Source organism: Eutrigla gurnardus (assembly GCF_963514095.1).
Source record: "Eutrigla gurnardus genome assembly, chromosome: 11".
NCBI classification, from domain to species: domain Eukaryota; kingdom Metazoa; phylum Chordata; class Actinopteri; order Perciformes; family Triglidae; genus Eutrigla; species Eutrigla gurnardus.
In genome coordinates this window covers 28,143,788-28,166,975 of record NC_139925.1, presented here as the reverse complement: position 1 = coordinate 28,166,975, position 23,188 = coordinate 28,143,788, and the positions used below count along the sequence as shown (strand labels likewise).

General features: G+C 41.6%; 1 protein-coding gene across 3 annotated transcripts in view; it reads left to right on the top strand.

Moving 5' to 3' along the window:
• The first annotated feature begins 241 nt into the window (after window positions 1-241).
• ncapd3 (non-SMC condensin II complex, subunit D3) overlaps window positions 242-23,188 on the top strand; it is a 58,916-nt gene continuing 35,969 nt past the window's right edge. Inside the window, exons 1-20 of one of the 3 annotated variants that reach the window (XM_084020626.1) lie at window positions 242-338; window positions 987-1,159; window positions 1,347-1,509; window positions 4,034-4,200; window positions 4,671-4,835; window positions 4,913-4,974; window positions 5,057-5,144; window positions 5,932-6,065; window positions 13,379-13,451; window positions 15,644-15,769; window positions 16,244-16,496; window positions 17,137-17,175; window positions 18,108-18,200; window positions 18,453-18,526; window positions 18,704-18,838; window positions 18,951-19,171; window positions 19,849-20,040; window positions 20,148-20,245; window positions 20,331-20,440; window positions 21,135-21,242. In XM_084020626.1, the coding sequence (XP_083876752.1) occupies window positions 287-338; window positions 987-1,159; window positions 1,347-1,509; window positions 4,034-4,200; window positions 4,671-4,835; window positions 4,913-4,974; window positions 5,057-5,144; window positions 5,932-6,065; window positions 13,379-13,451; window positions 15,644-15,769; window positions 16,244-16,496; window positions 17,137-17,175; window positions 18,108-18,200; window positions 18,453-18,526; window positions 18,704-18,838; window positions 18,951-19,171; window positions 19,849-20,040; window positions 20,148-20,245; window positions 20,331-20,440; window positions 21,135-21,242 (2,526 nt within the window). In that variant the 5' untranslated portion in view covers window positions 242-286. Of the gene's footprint in view, window positions 339-986; window positions 1,160-1,346; window positions 1,510-2,724; window positions 2,814-2,866; window positions 2,962-4,033; window positions 4,201-4,670; window positions 4,836-4,912; window positions 4,975-5,056; window positions 5,145-5,931; window positions 6,066-13,378; window positions 13,452-15,643; window positions 15,770-16,243; window positions 16,497-17,136; window positions 17,176-18,107; window positions 18,201-18,452; window positions 18,527-18,703; window positions 18,839-18,950; window positions 19,172-19,848; window positions 20,041-20,147; window positions 20,246-20,330; window positions 20,441-21,134; window positions 21,243-23,188 lie in introns of those variants that run through there. The other 2 variants (XM_084020627.1, XM_084020628.1) reach the window with 2 other exon arrangements.

The following is a 23,188-nucleotide window of genomic DNA, read 5'->3' as shown; positions in this document are numbered from 1 at the left end:
CTGGAAATCACTGTTTATGATGTTTAGGAAAAATAAAACATAATGTATTTTCTCAGGTTATACTTCTGTTTACTTTGTGTGCGCTGTTTCTTAAATAGCCTGCTATGATGTATCTCGCCATACTGTATATGGGTGTAACAGGCCATACTCCTGACCAGGAGATGGCGGTAATGAAAGCTGAAAGAGTTAACCTGAAAAAGGGAGAAGTGACGACATAATCTTCACTGCGCATGTGTATAAGTCTGTCGTTTTAGTTTCGGGCGGGCTGTTTCAAAATATAAACAGGATGGATTTAATATCTGCGCTGCAGTTTCTGAGGTTAAATGACATTCCAGAAGGTAAAATTGTATTTGTATGTATGTTGTAAACGACATTTTCTATTATATTAAGTACATGTGTATATTTTAAGCCGCTCCGACTGTTTGACAAGCAAAGTTGATTCCAAACGTACGTAGCTGTTTCCCGGGTTATGTCCCTGTCCCGGTGTAGAGGAAGAGCACCGCTCCGAGGTCATTCACAAATTAGACAATGCCACCTGGTGTGGAGGCGAAACACGGTTATAACCAAACTTCGGGCGTCGTACCTCAGTCTTTGTGAGTCAGTGGCGAGTTCGGCAAACAAATGTCTTATGTAGACTCACTATATTTCTTTCCGCTGTAAATTCGCTTTAGCCTACTTGGCTGCCTTAATACGTCAACCACACAGCGGGCCCGAGCCACCTGAAGTAAGCACACGTTTAGTTTGCCAAATTGAAACGTTATGGCTAAAGGTGTTAGAGTCATATTATACCGCTACCAATACGTAAGGACTGCTGATAATGGGCGTTTTAAGTGTAACTATATCTTAAACATGATTAAAAGGGCGCAAATGTATTTTTTCTGAGGGGAAATGAAGATAAATGGTAACACAGAAACACAAGTTCTCAACCTAAGTTGTTGTGGTTATTGTATCACCAGACCTAACGTGATAACTGTTGTGATTCCCAGCCTGGGTGGATGCAGTGTGGGACTTGGAGTTCACAGAGAGAAAGCCACTGGATGACAGCATCGAGGACGACCTCACAGCCAGTAGGGACACAGCCTTCAGATCCCTGTACCAGTGTTTACTGGCCCATGCTGCTGACCAGCAGCAGTCTGCAGGCAGAGATGGATCTTTACAGGTAAAACTGAACCGGCATAGAGAAACTCTGTCCTCTGTTTTAGCGAACACAAATTGCCTTTTTCAGCAGGTCGTGCAGGCAGGTTAGGTTAAAAATATTTTTTTATGTTATTAACTTGAAGTCATATAATTATTTTCCTGTCTGGTAGCAGCAGTAAGCGTTGTCTGTCTCCCGTGTTGCATTGCAGAGTATCTGGGCGATTCTGGGAGAGAATGAGGTATCAATCAAGTCTCTGGTGGCTGTGCTGTCCTCCTTTGTCCTGGCGGCAAAAGCCAAAACGGCCAACATCCAGCAGCGGGTGGCTGGATTGCACGCCGCCTCACTGTACCTGCTGATGCTTGGAATCCCAGGTGAGGAAATACATACATCGGAAAAGGTCTGCATATAGTCTCAGCTGGCCACAATGTCAAATTTGTCAGATTTGAGTGTACGAAAAAGGTTTCAACTCTTTCCTGTTAGGTAGTGAATGAGTATCTGCGTGCGTCTCCGCTGGAGAAACGACAATAATAGACTACAAAAAACGCGTCGTCCACTTCTCCACATGTTGATTTTATAAGAGGCTGGTTCACTGACCGGCTTCAGTCCAGCCGCTCCTCCTTCCTGTTTGACCGCTGTATTTGTGTTTCATTTGTGGTTTTTAGTTTCGTTTGTAACATGATTGAAATAAATAAAAATACCATTGAATTATTATCACTGTCCACACACATTTATCAACACAATTCCAATTACTATATGTCTGCATGAAAGTAATTGTTAAATATGCAAATGCACATATCGTTTGTTTTCATGAACGGCCAAAGTGTGCGGCACTTTGAATGTTGCACTTGCAAAGAACTGTGGGTCGGCGTTAGGGCTGCAACGATTCATCGAGTTACTCGATTAACTCGATTATGAAAATTCCTCGAGGCAAAACATCAAGCCTCGTTAAATGCCTATGACGCGCCTATGTGCAGGGATCCGATTGTTCCACACGGACCGTTGTTCAGGAAGCACACCAGCGCGTCATACACGGGCTGCGTTTCAATAACGGTTTGAGTCGCCCTCGCTCACTTGCCCTAAGCCCTTGCTATGACGTCACACGGAGGCCACTTGGAGGGCGGAGGGAAAGAGGGCGGAGGGGGAGTGAAAGGGGTAAATGGAACACACCTGCCCTCGTTCACTAACAGCCCAGACAATCATGGATCAACCACACGTTGTTGGAGTAGCGCTATACTGCCTATTCCAAATTACACAGAATATGCGGAGACTCATTTCATTGAGACAAAGACGTATTCTACGCTTGATGGCAATACATCGGCTTATATACTTACACTTGTAAACGGTGGGCTCTGCCATAACTCTGCAACAGACAGTCTAATTGCACAATTTAAGAAAATGAATTAAATTGAATTTTACTTTCTTCTTCTTCCTTGGTGGTGAATAGACAGCAGACAATGGTGTTTGAGGTTCATTATCGCCACCGCATGGACATATTTTTCGTGCACCACTGCAATGCATTGTGGGTGATATACAGCTCTGAAGTGGCCATCGTTGTTCACTCGATCACTCAGCCCTCAAGGGTCGATCTCACGGAGTTCACTTCAGCTGTTCAGGGAAATGGAACAGCCCTTAAGATGGCGGCGGGGATTCCCCCGAGGGCAAGTGCTTAGGGCAAGTGAGCGAGGGCGACTCAAACTGTTATTGAAACGCAGCTAAGGTCATTCATTCTGAATTTAGTTGGCGCGATGGCGGAAAGTCAGACTCAGAATGTCCGTAAACGACAGAGAGTATCGGGGCTAAACAACGGTATCCTGCTTGCCCATGTGAGCGATTTATTTCTGACAACAAAACGAATGCGTAAAGTAGTAAAATGTGTGACTAGATGTCTCCTCGTCTCCGAGGCGCATTTCTCCGTTTTGTTTATGTATATCGATCACTTCTCATCCGCCATCTTGCGAGTGACGTATAGAGTTACGTTTATGCATCGGACGCTCGTATTGGCTCCCGTAGCAGCTTTTACAGCCAATCGGAAAGCCTGATTTACGCTTGGCTGTGAGTTGTTGTGTTTGCCCAAACGGACGGAGGAGTTCAAAGCAGAGAAAAGAATGGTCAAACAGTTACTGTAGTGATAGAGAAAGCTAAATACATAAATGGCACAGAAGAAGTACACTATATACACACATATTTAGGGCAGGGAGAGGAAAGGGCCATTGCTGGCAAAACAAAACGTAAATTAAATGTTATCCATGTTTTATCCAAGTTGATTTAACTGTATTGTTGTTAAATTCTCACTGGCACTTAATAAATGGGCTTAGTTTTGGAGCCAAATTTTGGAGTTGGAATGAATACCTCTGTTTATTTTTTTTAGAAATGCTTGATCATTTTACAGCTACATCATTTTCGTTATGCATTATTTGTTTTGGTTGTTTAAAAACGCGAATTTTTTTTATCCGATTCCTCGATTAATCGATCGATAAAGTGCTAAATTAATCGATAGCTGCAGCCCTACTGCTGGGCGGTTACCTCCAGGTGTTATCTCCGAGTGCGCGCCGCTGTCGGCTATTTCTGATGTGAGATTGTGATTCAGAAAACGTTTTGTTCATCATACTTCATGTGTCAAAAGAATCCGTTTATGTGAGTAGGCCACGGGGAGGAGGTTGAGATTTGCTAATGTTAGAAAACACGTTTCTAAAAAAACAACAGCAAAAAAAATGTAATACTAATTTCAACATTCGAATAATACTGATTTTTTTTACTATTAGAATGATACATGATTCCCGAAGTTTGTCGAAATGGAACCGTTAATTTCACTAGCTGATGAAAGAGTTTGTCTTGTTCCATAAGGTGAAATAAAACCCTTCTAGCAATGAAGCTTAACATTTTTATTCCTTTCAGGGAGCATCGCCAACAAGGTTTTCCATGAGGTTTTGTTGGACACGTGTTCAGACTTGACCTCTCACTGCTGGCCTCAGGACACTGGAAAGAAGCGCAAGAAGGATGGCCTGAAGAGTTCTCAGGCAGATGGCAAACGCTCCAAACCACAGCGGAAAGACAATTCAGAGGTAAAGTCCTGTATCAGAAATCACTCCTTCCAACAGGACCGTAGTAAGATGTGATGGCACAAAATTCAATACAGACTTTCGTACACTGAATTCTCATCTAGAACCACCTGGCAGGTTGCATTTGTTTGACTGACGGCTACATTTCGAGCAATTGATGTTACAAAAGGGTGAAACGTTTTGTCTTATAACTGTATGGAAGCACTTCCTTTGATAAAAAAATATTGTTGTGTTACATCAAATTAATACATAGTCATAGTCATAATCATCCTATTGAATTGTTGAAAATGTATTCACCACCTGATTAGACACTTGCTGATGACAAAATGTGCTTAAATTGTAATACATGGAATTCTGTCAAATTAAAATGGAAACACAGAATTATAGGGGAATAATTAAAACTGATTTCATAGGGCCCTAATAGAGTGTAGCAGGTGTCTGGACATGACAAAGCCTGTGTCTGTTATCCTCAGATGGAAGTGGATGAGGAAGAAGAGGAAGAAGAGGAGTTTCATTTCTCTGGCCAGGACTTGGTGAAGATAAGAGATGCTGTGGTTCTACTGGTTCAAAGTCTCCTCAGACTCCTGCAGACATTTTCCCTCAAAGACAGACCACAGAACGTCAGCCACTGCACACAGGTAACTTATGATTCTTTCATCACGCCAATCCACACACAACACCACAGTGTCTTCATGGGGTTCTGTTTTCTCTGTAGATCTTTAGCAAGCTGCTTTACTTTGAGCCGGTCATGGGAGAGGTGACCTTTGCTGTCCTACAGTGAGTTTCCTTACTTCTCTCTCTGTCCTGATGAGGAATCTTTTGATTTGAAAGATTTGAAAGTTGTGCTATTTCCTCACAGAGATATCACCAAGCATAGGAGTGTTCCTGAGATGGCTTTCTACGGCCTGCAGCTGCTCTGCTCGCCAAAACACGGAGACCAGAAAGAAGTAAGATCCATGGTTATCATGGTCCACGTTGGGCTAATAGTATGTACACTTTTTAAGTCTGTTTAACCATGAAACTTACCTCACTTAAAGAAGGCAAAAATTCCAACCATTTAAGGAGGTGAACTGACCTGTTTTCATGCATATAAGCCTTATGCTGTGTTCACACCAAACGCAAAGCACATTTTCGTTCAATGCATATTAGTCCAGAGACCAGACCAGACTATGTGGAGAAACCAGAGGTGGTCTATGGTACAAGCAACAGGGTCGCTGCCGTAGTTATGTCTAGATTACCTTATTTATATGATAGAGCAGCTACAGTGCTAGCATAGCCTAGCACCCATTAACCAGACTCCATTCAGAAAACAAGCATTTTAAAGTAGTTAGCTTGTCGTCTTGCAGACAGACCTAACAAAGCATGACGTCGCACTTTTGACTGATCACCATCATTATGGAGTTACTTCAGCATCCTTTTTATCTGTTCATTGCAAATAAATCACAGCTAAATAGTTAATTTTGGGTTCATCAAGCTGTGGTGAACCAGCAGACACGTGTCTTGCTAGATCCAGTGAATCCAGCCTGGTGAAATCCACTGAGCACCTCTGGATGATGTCATGAACTCATCAGGCCAGCCCTTAAACATGTACAAAGCAAAGCAGCACTAGTTTGATTTTGCTTTGCTTGGTTGAGGAACTTTTCCTGAATTACTTTTGGGTTGATGTAGTGCTTAGCAGGTTAATGCCATAACAGAGGAATGTTTCTATTAATCACTGATGTGTCTGTTGTTCAGTCACTGCGGAGGATTTTCCACCGGCTTCTCTACGTGATCCTGATGATGAATAAAGGCAACACAGGAAGGCCCTCCCTCCTCGTACCCAACCAGGCCATCCTCTCCACCCGTGACCAGGCCGTCCAATTTGTTTGGTAAATGGCTTTGTTTTGATCAATTGTAGAATTATTTGTCAAAATCTTAATATGGTACACAGCAATTTTGTTTAGAAAGCAACTTTTTTTTTCAACAAAAAGTTACCACAGCATTAGATGCTTGATCTTTCATTCAAACTGTGATACTTAACATAAGGGATGTCTCTTTCAAGTTGTTTTGGACCATATCCTGATTTTATTTTTTTTTTAAATTGGTTATCTGCTGAGATGCACCGATCGATCGGCCAAAGGTCTCATAGCTCATATTTTTTGCACACGTGCCACATGATGGTTTTATGTTGTGCAGACCGCATCACAGAATGTAACAACACAGCCACGCACTCACGCGGACACACACACACACACACACACACACACACACACTTACAGTTCTTCAGTGGAGTGAAGAAGACAAAACTTAATCACAAATGTGGGTTATACCGTAATTCATTTTCAGATGGATTTTCTTTGTCCAGTAAACTGGATCACTTTTCATTTGAAAGTTGTTTGAGTGAGAGAAGGTTCTGTAACTTATAATTAAATATTTTATGATGAACATGAACAAATTAATTTAAATTTTCCATGGATATAAAGTGGATAACTATGTGTGAATGCTGTATTAACTTCTTGATCCAAATACTGAAGATCCTGGTTTAAAATGCTGATCCAGGATCAAAAGTAAGATTTACGGCTTCCGGTTTGGTTTGATAGTAGACGTGTGTGAGGGGAGCTCCACTCCAACTTCATAATTTATCTTGCGCATAACACATTTAAAGTGATGGTTCGGAGTAAAATGCACCCTAGGTAATTTCCACCAAGACATAGGGCTGGGCGATTAATTGAATTTCGATTACGATTACGATTTTGGCTTCCCTCGATCATGAAAACAAGATAATCGTAAAAAAAACGATCATTCTGCCGCACGCCGTGTCTTGTATGGTAAATGTAGCGAACCCTTTTATCCCCACCTGTGCACTCCGCTCCGCCCCGCCCCTGCCTGAAAAGTTTCGCTTTCAGCCACGCCATTGCGTATTGCCAGTAGGTGTTTGGGAAGAAGACGGTAGTAAATGGCAGAAAGGCAGCCTTTGGTCGCGAAGAGAGGGAAAGCAACTTCTGTGGTGTGGAAACACTTCGGTTTCGAGGCGTCTGACCCGGAACAAACAAAGATATTGTGCAAGATATGTCACGCGACCGTGTCTGCCCCTCAAGGGAACACGACCAATTTATTTAATCATTTGAAGTCCACACACCAGTGTTAATTTCGTTAACAAAAACTATGACGAAATATGTTCGTCAAAAGCATTTTTCTATGACTAAGACGAGACGATGACGAGCTAAAAATAGATCCTTGATGATAAAAACTATGACGAGATGTCTGCTTCGTTTTCGTAAACGAGACGGGACGGGACTAAAATGTTTATGGTGTGTTCTACGGACATTAAAAAAAAATTCGTTTTTTTCCTCTTAAACTAGAGAAACGGGCCTAAACAACGGAACCCTGCTTGTCCATGTGAGCGATTTATTTCTGACAAAACAAATGCTTAAAGATGTGACTAGATGTCTCCGAGGCGCATTTCTCCGTTTTGTTATGTATATCGATCAGTATTTTCATCCGCCATCTTGCTCGTGACGTATAGAGTCACGTTTATGCATCGGACGCTCGTATTGGCTCCCATAGCGGCTTTTACAGCCAATCGGAAAGCCTGATTTACGTTTGGCCGTCAGTCGTTGTTTGCCCAAACGGGAGACACAGATGAGTTCAGAGCAGAGCAAATGACGGTCAAAGAGTTATTGAAGTGATAGAGAAAGTTAAATACATAAATGGCACAGAAGAAGTACACTATATATACACACATATTTAGGGCAGGGAGTGGAAAGGACCATTCCTTTCCTTTCCTTTCCATTTTATATCATATATTTTTCTCTTATTTATTTGCATTTTTCTTGTTTTTCAGTTCAAACTTATCGTGTTAAAAGAAATACCAGAGTTCAAAGTTCAATAAATGCTTGTTCTCAAAGCAATGAATAATCGTCTTTAATAATCGTGATTACAATATCAATCAAAATAATCGTGATTATGATTTTTGCCATAATCGAGCAGCCCTACCAAGACATCCAGCCAAATACCCCCTCGGAAGCATTTTTAGCGATGGTCAGCATTGGTCAAGATAGGGCGATCAGCCGAATGGCTTAGTAATAGCGCGATGGTGCATAGTGTATATCTCGTAAATTTCCCCACTAATAATGCATGGAATGTTACCAAACTTCTGCAGTAATACACATAGGGTCCATGTGTGCAGAAATGCAGGGCTAAGACCATCCGGTGTGGATTCCGACACCCAGCACGGTTCGTGGTCACGGTCAATAACAACACCGGCACGTTAACCACCCCAGCCGAAGCCAAAGAGTTCCTGAGCCGTGAGGCTGAGGGATGGGACGCAGCCGCCAGCACTGCTGTAAGCCGGGGAATAGACTAATATCCTGGCCACGCTTATGTGATAAATGCTGCCACGCTAAAGGATGGTGTAAGTTAACATTGTTAAACAAAGACAGTTCATAAGATGTGTTCATGTTTAGTTTGCGTGAGGACTGATAAGTATTATCCTTTTTTTTCCTCAATGCTTGTTTGCGAAGCGGGGTGTCTTGTCTCCCCTGTTTGGAGAGAGATAGATAGTTATACCGCTAGTCTGGGCCACCAGCTGGTCCCCAAGTCTAGTTTTAGCTTAAAGTTAAGGGTATGGAAGCACTGCTCCAGTGTTCATAGGGAGGGGTTTTGTGATTTCTATGGGGTGTTTTATCAGCGCATCTGTCAGTTCACATTTATTGAGTACATATTGTCACAGTCATGGAAAATGTTTTCATTTTTATATATACTATAGATATATTTTATGCTGGCTGATTTACATGGACACAGCAATGGTTAAAATAACTAGCTGGAATGTAAGAGGGATGAACAGCCCACTGAAAAGAGGGAAGGTGTATGCACATTTACGGGCACTTAAATCTGACATATACTATCTTCAGGAGACACGCATTAAAAAAACAGCAGCAAAGATACTCTGTCCCTCGTGGGTCTCCCAGGTCTATCAGTCAAACTTCAGTACAAAATCTAGAGGTGTTGCAATTATGATAAGAAAAAATATACCGTTTATCCACTCTCAAACAATTTCAGGCCAGAGGGGTAGGTATGTGATAGTCAGTGGGACTCTGAACTCCATACCGTTAATATTAGTAAATGTATACGGGCCCAATTTTGACAACCTGCTTTTTTTCCGAACCTCTACAAGGCTTTGCCAAATTTATCGGATTCAAGTGTAATTATGGGTGGCGATTTTAACTAAGTTTTGGATCCCGTTCTTGATTGACAGCACTCCAAAACTAGTACATGTAGAAACAGTGGCACACTTCACAATCTTATGCAGTCTTATAATTTGGTAGATATCTGGAGGCTTCTTCACCCCACCACAAAGGATTTTTCCTATTTTTCCACAGTACATAAATCCTACTCCAGGATTGATTTCTTTTTGATGGATTCTAAGCTGCTACATTGAGTAGTCCATTGCACCTACCACGATATACTAATATCAGATCACGCTCCTGTCTCATTAAGTCTCGACTTGAACCACAAGAGAGGTGAACATAGCTGGCGTCTGAATAATGCACTATTAAAAGATGAAGAATTTTGTACCTATCTTTCTGATAAAATAGAATTATATTTAAGCACCAACGATATGGGCGATGTAGATGATTCCACTCTATGGGAGGCCATGAAGGCTGTCCTTAGAAAAAAAAATCTAAGCAAAGATTAACTGAAATTGATGATCAATTGACCAAGCTAGAAGCTTCATATAAAACTGAACGTAAAATAGAAGTACTTAATAAAATAACTGCTCTACGGTATGAATATAATTCTATAATGTCAAATAACATTAAAATTACTAGACTGAGTCAGACAGAGATATTTTGAGCTTGGCGACAAACCGCATAGGCTATTGGCCCGCCAGCTGCGGCAAATGCAGGCTTCCAGAGCCATACATTGTATCAAATCCAAGAGAGGTACTTTGCATATGGATCTGGTGAAGATCAATGAATGTTTTGCGGATTTCTATGCTAATGTTTACCGGTCACAGGGCGACTTAGATTTTCAAGCTTTTGCTAAATCTTTTGAGAATTTAAACCTACCCAAATTATCATTGGACTCGGTTGATATGCTAGATAAAGATATCAATTTGGATGAGATCACACAGGTTATGTCTTCCTTCCTCAACAACAAGGCACCAGGTCCAGATGGTTTTAACGTAGAATTTTTCCAAGAATTTGGCTCTAAGTTGTCACCTTTGTACTTACAGATGTTCAACCATACGATGCTGACCTCTGGTTTACTGCCTACCTTATACAAAGCTAATATCTCGCTAATTCCAAAGCCAGGTCGTGACCCTCAGATGGTGTCATCATATCGCCCGATTTCATTATTACCCATCAAAACCAAAATTCTTGGAAAAATTCTGGCCAATAGACAAAATAAATGCATATGTTCCATCATACATCCAGATCAAACTGGCTTTATGCCTGGTCGACATATGTATTTCAATCTACGCCGACTTTTCAACATATTGCATGCCAAGCATTCAGGAGAGGCGGTCGTTATTTCACTAGATGCACAGCGTGCGTTCGATCAAGTAGAGTGGCCCTACATGATGTCTGCTTAAAAAGTTTGGATTTGGACCCTCCTTCATGAAATGGATTGAAATAATTTATTCACGACCGACTGCATCAGTTATTACTAATCAAAATACCTCCCCTCCATTTGCAGTACACCATCAAGGTTGCCCCCTTTCCCCCTTTTTGTTCGCGATTATCATCGAACCGCTCGCTGCTAGTATCAGACAGAGCCCTTTAATCTCCCCCATTAACATGTTTGGCTATAAACACTATCTTTCGCTATATGCGGATCACTGTGAGGAGGGCCGTCTCAGTGGAGTGAGCAATCCTGTCCTAAAATGACTGCAGTGTTTCCCACACATAGACCAATGTGTGGTGCAGCGCCACAGAATCAACACTGAGCGCCATGAATTGATTCTGGGGTTTTTTTTTTCAATGCAATGATTTTGAAATATAAATATTTTTCCGTTCATTCATCTCTGCATAGCAGTCTTTCTCCCTGTCATTCTCGTTCACACACACACACACACACACATACACACACACACATTGATTTGTGGCGGCCCCCCAGAATATCAACTTTGACCGCCACATTCTGTAATTTCGCTGTATTCGTATAGTGACAATAAAATCTACCTACCTACCACCTACCCACATATTGATTTATTTTTTCTAACTATTTAAAATGGGTAAAATCTTATTTAATTGTAGAGCTGCATGCAGCCCATCAGCACCTCCCCCACTTTCACTCTGTCTCTCTCTCGGACCGTCTGTGAATAGCACCTCCTCTCTGTGCACACTCAATGCTCATGCGCAGGAAGGATTTTCCCTGCAGAGAAGACGGCTGGCTGAATTCCCCAATCAAATCAAACTTTGCTACAAGTAGGCTGTGGAGCCGTCACTTAAAGTGGAGCAATGGAGCACTCACTAGATATATTTTTATTTGATACAAAGTGTTGGCAATGGAGCTGTATATATTGTTCAGTTATTTGTCACAAAGTACTTGCCAATTCAAATATACAGTGGAGAACCTTATATACAGTGGTATTATTTAAGGCTTCCACCACAAATAGAATCTGGATCTGTAGGCAAAACTGGCAACAAACGTCATAGGACCTCACGCGAAAGGGTGGAAAATTGGTTGGGTAATTGCACTTGTTCTGGACAGGTTTTGTTTTGTTTTGGGGGGGGGGGGGGAACTGTCATCTAGTCCCGAAGGCACACCAGTGTGCTGCTGATCTATGATTGGCCATTTACTGCATGAATCGAGTCGCGCAAAGACGCAGCTGAAACAAGTTGTGATGATTGAAGACGCCGGAGCGGAGACAGATTCGGAGCTGAGACTTGGAGTACGAGTGTCGAAACATCAAAGGTAACGTTAATATTAGCTCTTTTCGTTGGCTGGCTATGCTTTGAGCATATTTAGCTTGGTTATGAACTGTCTTTTAGTCAATGAATGTTAGCCTTATAAGCCTGTAAACGCATAGCCCTCGTGTGTCATGATGTATTTTGAGCTAACATTACATGTTAGCTAGTAAAGAGGAACTAATGTGCAAGTCTGGTCGCGTTTCTGCTGTTTTGGTAATGCTCCTCTCCATGTGCATTTGTTAAGCGTGTGTATTTGTGTAGTCTTCACCGGCATAAAATATTGTTATTATGCCTTATTTTGTTACTTGATGTTATGTTGCTACCTTGTTCTTAGACAAGACTATGCTTGTATAGCCTAGTCATGTCAATATCATGTAATATCATCATGTAATATTTGAATTCCAGGTGGAGTATGGCTGCAAGAAAACCTGTGCAAGTGCACAAGAAAGCAGGACTGCACAGGAAGAGGAGAAGGAAGCACAGCAGAGACATGCAGCTAAGCAAAGAAATGCTGCTAGACGTAAGGCCCTAGAAGTGCTCCAAGGGAAGGCAAAGAAGAAGCACTGATGGATACTGCATCAAGCAAAGGAATGCTGCTAGAAAGAAAAAGAAAATACAATTGGCACGGCATGATATTTAGCAGCACATCACAAAATCACAAAAAATAAATGAACAGATGTAAATGTCTGTGCACCCTGGCAGAGGGAGTTGTGGCAGATGTTACTACAAGCAATTTTTCCCTACTGGGAGTTCACTGTTAAATGGAAAGCCCTAGATTTTTTTTGTTCATAGTTTTATGAAACGATTAAACACAATTTATTACTTAACCTGTGTATGTCTCTTATTGATTTGGTAGGCCTCTTAGGTGTCTAAGAATATACGTTTTTAGGCAGACTAATTTTAGTCTGAGAAAAAACAGACTAGGGATGTTTTTTCTCAATATTGAGGAGAGGACATTTGAATTTACCCCTGTCTCCTCCGCTATAAATGCACACCCTGGCTGTCGACCCCCCTGCGGAACTCTCTCTCTTTTTTGAGCTTTTCCTGTTTGCATCCCTGTTATTTCTTTATGGCACCTACATCTGTCTTAACTAAGTGGGACCATGACATCATACACTGCAACTGTCACAAGCATAAGGTAAAAATGGCAGTAATGGAAGTGACACTTCACCTCAGGATCTCTCCCTTGTTGATTCTTTGGGATGTTTCTAGCTGTTTAACATGACAGACATGTTACGAGCCATAAATGATTTTGTACATGATTTATGTGTTTGTGTCTACAGTCATCTTGTGGATGAGCTGAAAGAGCTGGCGCTACCAATCCTGCAAATCCTCCTGCAGCATATCTGCTTTCAGGTGAATCCTCCAGCAAACACTCAGCAGTGATGCACTTCCTGTTTGTGTGAGGAGAGTCAGTGTCAACCATTTGTCTGAAAGGGGATATATCATGAAAAACATACTTTTACAATGTATGGGCACCAATGTTCACTTCATTAACAAAAGCGATGATGTAATATTTTTGTCGACAACTTTTTTTCCCATGACTAAGACAGGACAATGATGAGATGTCATCAAAAACGAATGGTGACAACATCAAACATGCAATATCATTGATGAAAAAAAGGCGAGAGCAAAATCTGCCTTAATATTCATCATTTTCCACCTTCCGTTGCCCTCTCTCTGGGTCTCTGTCTCAAACATGCTCAGTCCGTCTTTGACCTCCTGACAAAGCATTTTGACAAAAATGAATGACATTTACATTTAGGTCATTTAGCAGACGCTTTTGTCCAAAGCGACTTACAATAAGTACATTTGTCAAAAGAAGGAAACAAAGAAACCACAACGTGTCATTACTGATAAAGTAAGAGCTAAAAATAGAACAAGTGTTAGGTCCTCATCAGAGTAAAGTAGTACTTCAAGAGCAACAGTGCTACGATCAGTGTGCTATAGGTAAGGGTTTTTTTTTTTTTTAATTTGGGGGGGGGGGTGTTAGTGGGTCATGCTATGTAGAGTCGAGGTGAAGTCTGAACAGGTGAGTCTTGAGCCTTTTTCGGAAAATGGCAAATGACTCTGCTGTCCTGACATTAGTCGGGAGTCCGTTCCACCACTGAGGACCAGAACAGAGAAGAGTCTGGACTTTGCTGAGCGACATTTGTTTGATTTCAGCGATGGTGGTACCAGCCGGCCAGCTGAAGTAGAGGAGCGAAGTGCTCGCTTCGGGGCGTGAGGTTTGACCAGTGTTTGAAGGTAGACGGGTGCTGTTCCATTGATGGCCCTGAAGGCCAGTGTCATCGTCTTGAATTGGATGCGTGCTGCAACAGGGAGCCAGTGGAGGTCACGGAGGAGGGGGGTCACATGGGAGAATATGGGTAGATTGAAGATAAGGCGTGCTGCAGCGTTCTGGATACGCTGCAATGGTTTAATCGCAGTAGAGAGTTGCAGTAGTCAAGGCGGGAGATGACCAGTGCTTGGATCAAGAGTTGCGTTGCATCCTTTGTGAGGAAGGTCCGAATCCTGCGGATATTGTAGAGGGCAAATCTGCAGGATCGGGCCACAGCAGTGATGTTGGGGGTGCAGGATAGTTGGTCATCGAGGATTACACCCAGGTTCCTCGCAGTTGACGACGGCAATACTGTGAGTCCGTCGACAGTGACCGACAGATCCATGCGAGGGCAGTCTTTCCCTGGGATGAATGACAATAAATGAATGACAATAAATTGACTGAAATGTTTCATTGACTAAAACTGGTGTAAAACAGGAATGATAGACATGACTAAAATGTGACCAAAACTAATAGCATTTCGGTTTAAGCACTAAATTTAAAGTGAACACTTGTGCACATGAATTGCACAAGTGAATCAGTCATAAGTCAGTCAGTGTTTTGTGGGGAGCCCGGATCAGAAAACATAAAATAGGATAATCCTTTTGTTTGTCCCACAGAAGGGAAAGTGTTACAGCAACAAAGCAGATGCAACAACAAGAGGCTACTACAAGATACAATAAATACGTAAACAGTGAAACATTTAAATATATAATTTTATTCATATGACAATGTTGATATTGATATATATGATGTGATTTTTACAAGCCAGTCAGATTTGACTCCCCCTCTTATGTCACATACAGGCTATATATACTGGTGCCTATCTGAGTATCTCCACCTACAGCTGGAGAACTACTTTTACACAGGTGCACCATATTTGTCTCACAAGAAAATCAGAGCACACTGGGCTTTTTACAGGAGGGGTTCTTAAAGAGACAGGCGCTAAAAAGAATGTTTGAGATGGAGGCTGCATTAAGACCTATTCAGACACGATATGTGAGAAAAACAATGCGTTTTTCCCCCTGACATTATAGCATTTAAACATGTTCTAATAGAAACCCAGAATACAAGTATGAACCTGAAAATGAGCATATGTCCCCTTTAAATTTCTGAAGGCAGTCACATCACATCAAAGCGGTGACTGTAGTGGTTGGTGATCTTGCTGTTTCATTGTCATTAGCTGATGCGTCAGCTGTGATATAACCTTTGTGCTGTGGATGTTTAGATGGTGGAGAAGAGCGAGTTTCGCAGCCATGGAGCCCAGGCTGTGGGTATGTTGATGTCCAAGATGGCAAGTACAGACTATGCCTGCTTCATCAAGTGGCTGTTTGATTTCTCCAGAAGCTCAAAGGTAACACAAATGAGTCAATTGTCACATCAAATGCTACATATTGGTACATACAGTATTTTGTACATCATAGTTTGAATTAGTCTGATTTGCAAGACATGCTCTGGATTCAAGCTGTTTTGGCAAGTAAAAAACAGCGTGATTGGAATGTACGTACTGGCAGCAGTACGTATGCATAAACTCCATTTATTGTCTTTATGTACAACTAAACAATGGCTTTGCAGTGATACTGTGGAAGCCACTTGCCAATGACAAGTCAGCCACGCCCTAAAGGCATACCGTGCTATTTCACTTTAAACGGGACCATCATTTATAAAATGCACATCATGGGTAATTTTCTCATTGATTTCTATACATTTGGACTTTGAACTCCCCCATTGAATGTTAGCTATCAGTAGCTTTGGTATAAACATCTGTCAGTTCATTACAATCTATCAGTGGAGTCTGCGGTGTACAGTCTGTTGTGCTGGCTTCTAGATGGTGCGCCGACTGTTTTCCGTGGATGTGGTGATGGTTTTGCTGGAACAGCCAGAGAGGAGGCCGGAGGAGTGTCAGGACCCGGAGCTCTCCTCCTTCCTGCCACACAAGTTCCTGATCCAGAACCTGCTGTTCGCGCGGCGGATGGACGAATCGCCTACTGTCCAAGGCCATGCCTTCGCCTGCCTGGCCCAGTGTCTGGAGCTGCCTTCACTCAATGTCACCCGTGCAGTCTACAACCTCTTCTCTGCCAGTGAGAAAATTCACACAATGGAAAATACTGTTTTCTACCAGTCTTCCAGTTGTCCTGTAAAATTAATGTAAATGTCAGCAATTTGGGATGAGTTTGGATTCGACTCCAGTAGGCATGGCACGGCACGATAACAAAATGTCCTGCCAAAATGATTCACGATATTATCCCGATTATTTAACAAAAAAGAAAAAAGCACTTATACATGCTGGTATCACTTTACATTTTGTTTAGAAACTAATTTTTGTTGTGTCACAAATAAGACATCTTTTTTTAGTGAACATCCTTTTTAGTGAAAACAATGAAATATTTTGATTGATTGTAAATCATAAGGTCTCCCTGCATAAATAAAGGATGAGTAAATTAAAAAACATGTCTAGTGAACTAGACAGCTTTTTCAAGTCACTCGTGACCATATGTACGAATATCCCGAATAATGAAAAGTCACCACTATCAAATTATAATGAGTGCTATTTTATCGCGATCCGCGATCAAATCCAATATCGTCCCACTCAACTCCATAACCAGTTTGAGTAGATGATGTACTTTGTAGAGCTCAGTAGGAAAGTACACAACTCTTCTTTTCATAAAGTATTTTTGTGAACACATGTCCACTAAATGAACTTGTCTACTCTCCGTTTAGCTGGAACCCACACAGTGTTGGAAGGTGAAATCACAGAAGGTACTCTTCTTTTGTTTCTTTATTACACATTTTGAGTTGCAGAATTTGACTGAGTACAGAGTTTGACTGAGTACAGAGGGTGATGTTGATAAGTGTTTGGTTGGAGGAAAGATGAATCTTACTAGACATAAGTATCACACTTGGTTTCTGTCAGACTGGATTTCAAAATATAATTCTCAATTATCACAACTGGAAGTAAAAGGTGAATATAGCTAACATGATTTCTAGCCAAAACTACATATATAAAACTCTAAAGTTAAAATCTGAGTTCTGCAAACATGACAGCATCGCTAGAAACCTCTTTAAATGAAACCAAAAATATTTATATAGATAAATACTGCTAATAATACTACTATTGAATATGTTTTAGACAAAAGACAACAAAGCTTACGGTTTATCTGATCAAGCATTCAGAGCTCTATTGCATAGCTAGTGCAGTGTGTGGCCACATGCTCCAAAGAAATGGTGGGCAGCATCTCTTCTCCAATAATGGGTCCATACGTATGGGTCTATAATTTAGTAATCAGTAAAAAACATTTAAAAAAAAACCTAAACAAAACTGTTAACGAGTAGCAGACCATGAATATGCCAAATTCAAACAATCCTTTCAAAATAACACTGCTATTGCAGCTCTACTTTGTCCTCTCGTGTTGGACTGAGGGCAGACTGGATGCTACAGTGACACACTGTTGACTCTCAAAGTACAAGTAGTATTAGAAGACAGAACCGCTAGGACTAGCTTGCTAGCACGCTTATTTTAGTAGATGTCTCTGCAATACAGTATTTAGACGTCTTTGACATCACGTCAAACATGTAACTACTTCTTATGGTCAGATCTTACACACTGCACCTTCTTTAGTGTAGTGAAGTTTGGTACCCCGGCCTTGTTTACTGTCGTGCATGTTGTTTGATGTGTTGTGTTCTGGTTTCAGGAAGCCTCACTTTCCAGCAGACTCAGAAAACCTACCGTACTCTGCCCTTCAGGACTGTGGAGATCAGCAGCGCTGATGGCTCCGAGTGCGACGGTGAGGCAAACCAAACTCGCCTACCATTCAATCTGTTTTTTTATTGCATACATTGGGTATAAGATAGACTGGCGACCTGTCCAGAGTGAACCCTGCCTTCGCCCAATGACTATGGATGGATGGACGGACATTGGGTATAAGGTGGTATTTTGTAAATGGATAAGAACAGTTAACACATTAGTAGTTTTAGTCATACACTCTTAAGTCAGACATTGACTCAAAGAGATGTGTCATTATTTATTTCTGGCGCAGCAAAAGAGAACCTGGCTCTTCTCCTACGGCGTGTAAAAGACTCAAAGACGAACGTGAGAAAATCGGCACTGCAGGTATCGGAAACTCAACTTTACCAGCTTCATTTTTCACATCCAAATAATGATGAGTACAATAACTGATCAGTCACTGGTATTTGTGTTTGCACCCTGGTTTTCTGTGCAGAATGCTTGTGGTAAACTAAGAGAATCACAGATGACCTTTAACCTGTGTGCTCTGCTGTCGCTTTGCAGACCCTGGTGGGTCTCCTGAAACATAACGTGATCCCCTTGAGCTGGGAGAACTTGACTACGCTGTCGGCGCGCTGCAGAGACCCGGCTGTGTCTGTGAAGAAGAAGGCCCTGCAGTGCATAGGAGAGCTGCTCATTGTGAGTCTCAACCAGACAAGAAAGCATTTTGCTTGCTGATTGCAAAATATCTAGGGATGAGAAAAAGAGGGAATCAAATTTGTTTATTTCTGTCTTCCCCTCTGACCACCAGGCTAAACCAGAGTGCAGTGTGGTGCAGAAGGCGTGGCTGCAGGGTGTCGTGCCAGCTGTGGTGGACTCTGAGAACTCGGTGCAGGACAGCGCCCTGGAGAGTCTGGACCAGGTGCTGCTCAGCAAGATCAAACCGTACTCTGCCAGCCACCACCTGGATGCCGGTCAGAGGCTGGCCTGGGAGCTGCTGGGCCTGCTCTGTAGCGAGTGCCAAAACCTCAGGTTAGACACATTAAGTGTTTCATACTAGGGATTTACCGAACTTTTATTTTGATCACATAATCCTCACTTTCTGAATGTAACAAATAAAAAATACAAGATGATCCTGTTGTTACATTTTAACATTCAACTTTTTTCGAAGAAATATTGAAAATATAATAATAAGACTCAGATGAGCAGCTTATTACTTAAAGAAAAATAGTGCTGGTCCACCTAAAAGGTCAATCCCCACCACAAGTGTTCCTGAGCCTAAGCAGCCAAAATTGTTGCTAACTTCAGGGTTAACCTCCTTCACTTTAACTATCAGCTGCTTAATAACGAGACAGGAACTTGTGTCGACTTGTAGCATTTATTCTCTCTCTCTCTCTCTCTCTCTCTCTCTCTCTCTCTCTCTGTCTCGCTCTCTCTCTGTATCTCGGCATCAGGTTTATTGTTGCAGCTCATTAGGCTCCATTGGTGAGAGATTAATGTCACATTGCCTTAGTGGGATCATTGCTGTTGTATTTGAGTAGTTTTACAAGTATGATTACATGAGCACAGTATCGGACTAGATTCTGGTATCGGTGCATCCCTATATCATACAAAACAAGAAAGTGTCATACAGCTACAAAAAGCGTTATTGCTTGGAGAATGATCACATCACTGCTGTTGCTTACATTGTTTTCGTCCCTGGTCTCCAGACGATATTTCAGCAGGGCCTTCACCATCTGGTCTAAAAAGAACAAGTTCACACAGAGGTTCATCACCAACCTGATCTCACACACTGAGGCTGAACATGCCGCCGGGGCCTGGCTGCTGCTTTCCAAGGTTGTCGCTTTGTCTCCCAGAATGCCCTATGGGAAGATCCTGGACGCCTGGGACAGCATGGTCGGGTAAGAGAGACACAATATTTACTGACCACAGTTACATTGAGCTTTCATTTTCAGCTGAGAATCCAGTGTTACCTATATGATTTTTACGTATTTAAATTTGATCTCAGTTCAAACAATGTAACTGCAACAACCTCCTGTCACATTCTGGGGGTGATGGGAGACATCGCCACACATTTGAATGAAGATTCTAAGGACAGGATAATTGGTAAGTGAATGTTGTGTGGATTGATTGGAAAATTCACAGAAGGGTCTGGAATAGTCATAATCTCTGTCTTTCTTTCTGTCTCTAGCTGATCTGATGTCTTGGTTGAAGACATTTACTCTGACTCTGGAGGTGACCTGTGCTGCTGTGGAAACTCTTTATCAACTTGGCCGCAGTGAAGACGTTGAACAGACTCAGGTTGAAGATCTCGCCTTTTCACTTTACAACTGCCTTTTTACTTTCAAAATTAAAAATGATAGGGTGCAGAATAAATAGGCTTACATGTTCATTAGGGGTGTGAATCTTTGGCTTCACTTCGATTAACGATACAGTAGTTGGCGATTCGATTCAAGGACGATTTTTTTTTTTTTTTGTAACTATTCGATTCGATTCAGTAAACCACGATTCGATTCAGTAACTTGTAACCAAAATTCTATATCCATGAAATAAACATGCAATAATGTAAGTGAGACTATCTGTATTCTTCTGAAAGGTGAAAAATAACATATTTATTCCTGCATAATATTTTATGCTGAATACAAAAATGTAATTAAACATTGCTCAGTTATTTTGAACATTATTCAATAGACTACATGCTGGCAGGGGAGAGAGTGTCTTAAACGTATTAAAACATTAATCATAAGTAAGAATCACGATTCATCCGATTAAATGCATTCATATCGATTATTGGTCAAGCCAAAACGATTCATTCTATTTATTTATTTTAGCAGATCGATTTAGTAGAATCTGTTGGACTGACAATCGATTAATCGAATGAATCGTTACACCTCTAATGTTCATGTATAAGCAGATGTGAAATACAAGATAAGGGTTCCCACTCAACGGAGACAACCTTGTAGACTCTTTAACTTTTACCATTTTTTTTCTTCAGGCTTTTCTGAACCAACACTGTGGTGAGCTGGTGTCGGTCTGCGAGGCTTATTTAGCCGGCATCATCCTGAGTGAAAAAGGAACCCAGAACCTCAATGAGGACTTGATGGTGAGATCTAATCCTCCACTTGAGTCTCCTTGCTAACCCGACAACTTCTCTACCGTGCAGGTGCAAAGTCAGCTTTCAGCCCTAAACTGTTGCTGTTGGACAACCATGAACTGGTTCATTTCATTTGAGATCAACACATACTTTGTACAGCAGTAATTCTCAAGCCCCTGACCGCAAAGTGCTTTAAACTTGCATTCTATCTACTGGCCATAAAAAGGCGACTCCTCAGGTTGAAAAAATGTCTAAAAGTCTGATTGTATGGAAGTCTATGAGAAAATGACCCTACTTCTCACTTGATTTGTCAAGATGATTACGTCCGCTTCTTAAATAGTCTATGGATAGGAGCAAGGCAACAGACAATCTCACCGCTCGTTTGACATTTAGAATACAGCAACATTTACTGACCATTTCAGCCAAAACAAACTTTGACCATAAGGTTTTTTTTTTTTTTTTTTTTTTACTGACACACAAAGCAACCATTTACCGAATGTAATGCGTCATTGAGCAGATATCTGTTTACGAGTTGATGAGTTAGCAACTGCTCAGTCGTTCAATTTCCTTGTCTGATTTTATAACAATGTTTTCGTGTGAATGACATAATTCTACAGTAGTGTTTCCAGGTGTTTTTTTGTAGAGACCTCTGTCCACAGTATAAGACAGCCAGACAACATCCATCGTCTACCGCTTTATAGTTGGGTCATCTATAGAAGTTCCATGACCGTGGAGAGGAAAGGTTTGTTTCTCACTCGATTTGTCATCTATAAAGGTTAAATAAAAAAATGAGCCGGGGTGCCCCTCACAAAAATGTGGGGAAATTTTGGGAGCGCCCTATACCCAAAATGGCTGCTGTCAGCCAAGCTGGAAATTAACTTTTTAATGGTTTTGCTCACAGTGCTGCATAATACATGGTTTCTGAGACTATTTGGGTCAAGAAATTCATAAATAATGTAGATGAATTGATTTGACCTATTTTTGACCTTCAAATTTAAGATGGCTGCCACTTTTGGCTCTTTAAATGTACATTTTTCAAAATCGTCATAGAGCCTTAATATTAGGCTCAAATGAAAGGTCTGCTCATACTGAGTTCATTTCTGGACAGTAAAATTACAACATACACATATGTCATCATATGTCTGGGGTGGAACCAGTGAAAGCGGGGAGACAGAGAAGATTCTTTAGCACAGAGTTGTTTATTAACATAACATTACCATTTTTATTATTATTTATTTATTGAATGAACTAAAAAAAGACTCTCATCTGAATCTGTTGAATCTCCACAATGACTCCTCTCATCATCACTGCTACTCTCATCTGAGCAGTCATGAGGTGTGAGCTGCTGGGGCAAGGGGGGCAGGGTTTAACGGCTAGTTCCCAGCCGTGACCAATGGGAGAAGGTTGCTCTTTTAGGTTGTAATGGAGCTGGCAATATGTAAGGTAGTTTGACCTTTCCATATGAAGATTAAAAGAGTCATCATCAGGTGGGGGACGGATTGTACTCTTATTCTTCAGTTTGTGCCATTTGGAAACTCTGGCCTGCCCGCAGCTCACATCTGCACTCTCAGCATAAATGATGGAGAGGACAAATGCCTTCATATCCGCTCTGACTCCATGTTTTAATTCCATCCCAGGAGCTCTCTTGCCTCAGAATTGATCTTCACCTTCTCCAACACCTTCTTCTTCCCATGCCCATAGAACCCTGAGGTGTGGTCACTGCCAGTGATCACATGGAGAGGTATGATGATATCTGCAACCTCTTCCGAGAGCATAGCACGGCAGTTGATTAACGCATGCTTGAGTTTAATCAGCAGATCACCTCTGACTTGCTGCGAGACCTAAGCTGCTTGGACATACACATCTGTGTCCCCGCAGTCTAGAACAACAGGTCCAGTGTACTTACTGGCTCTCACCTTTGCAGAGGCAGAGAGCAGCATTGTATCTGCTTCTGG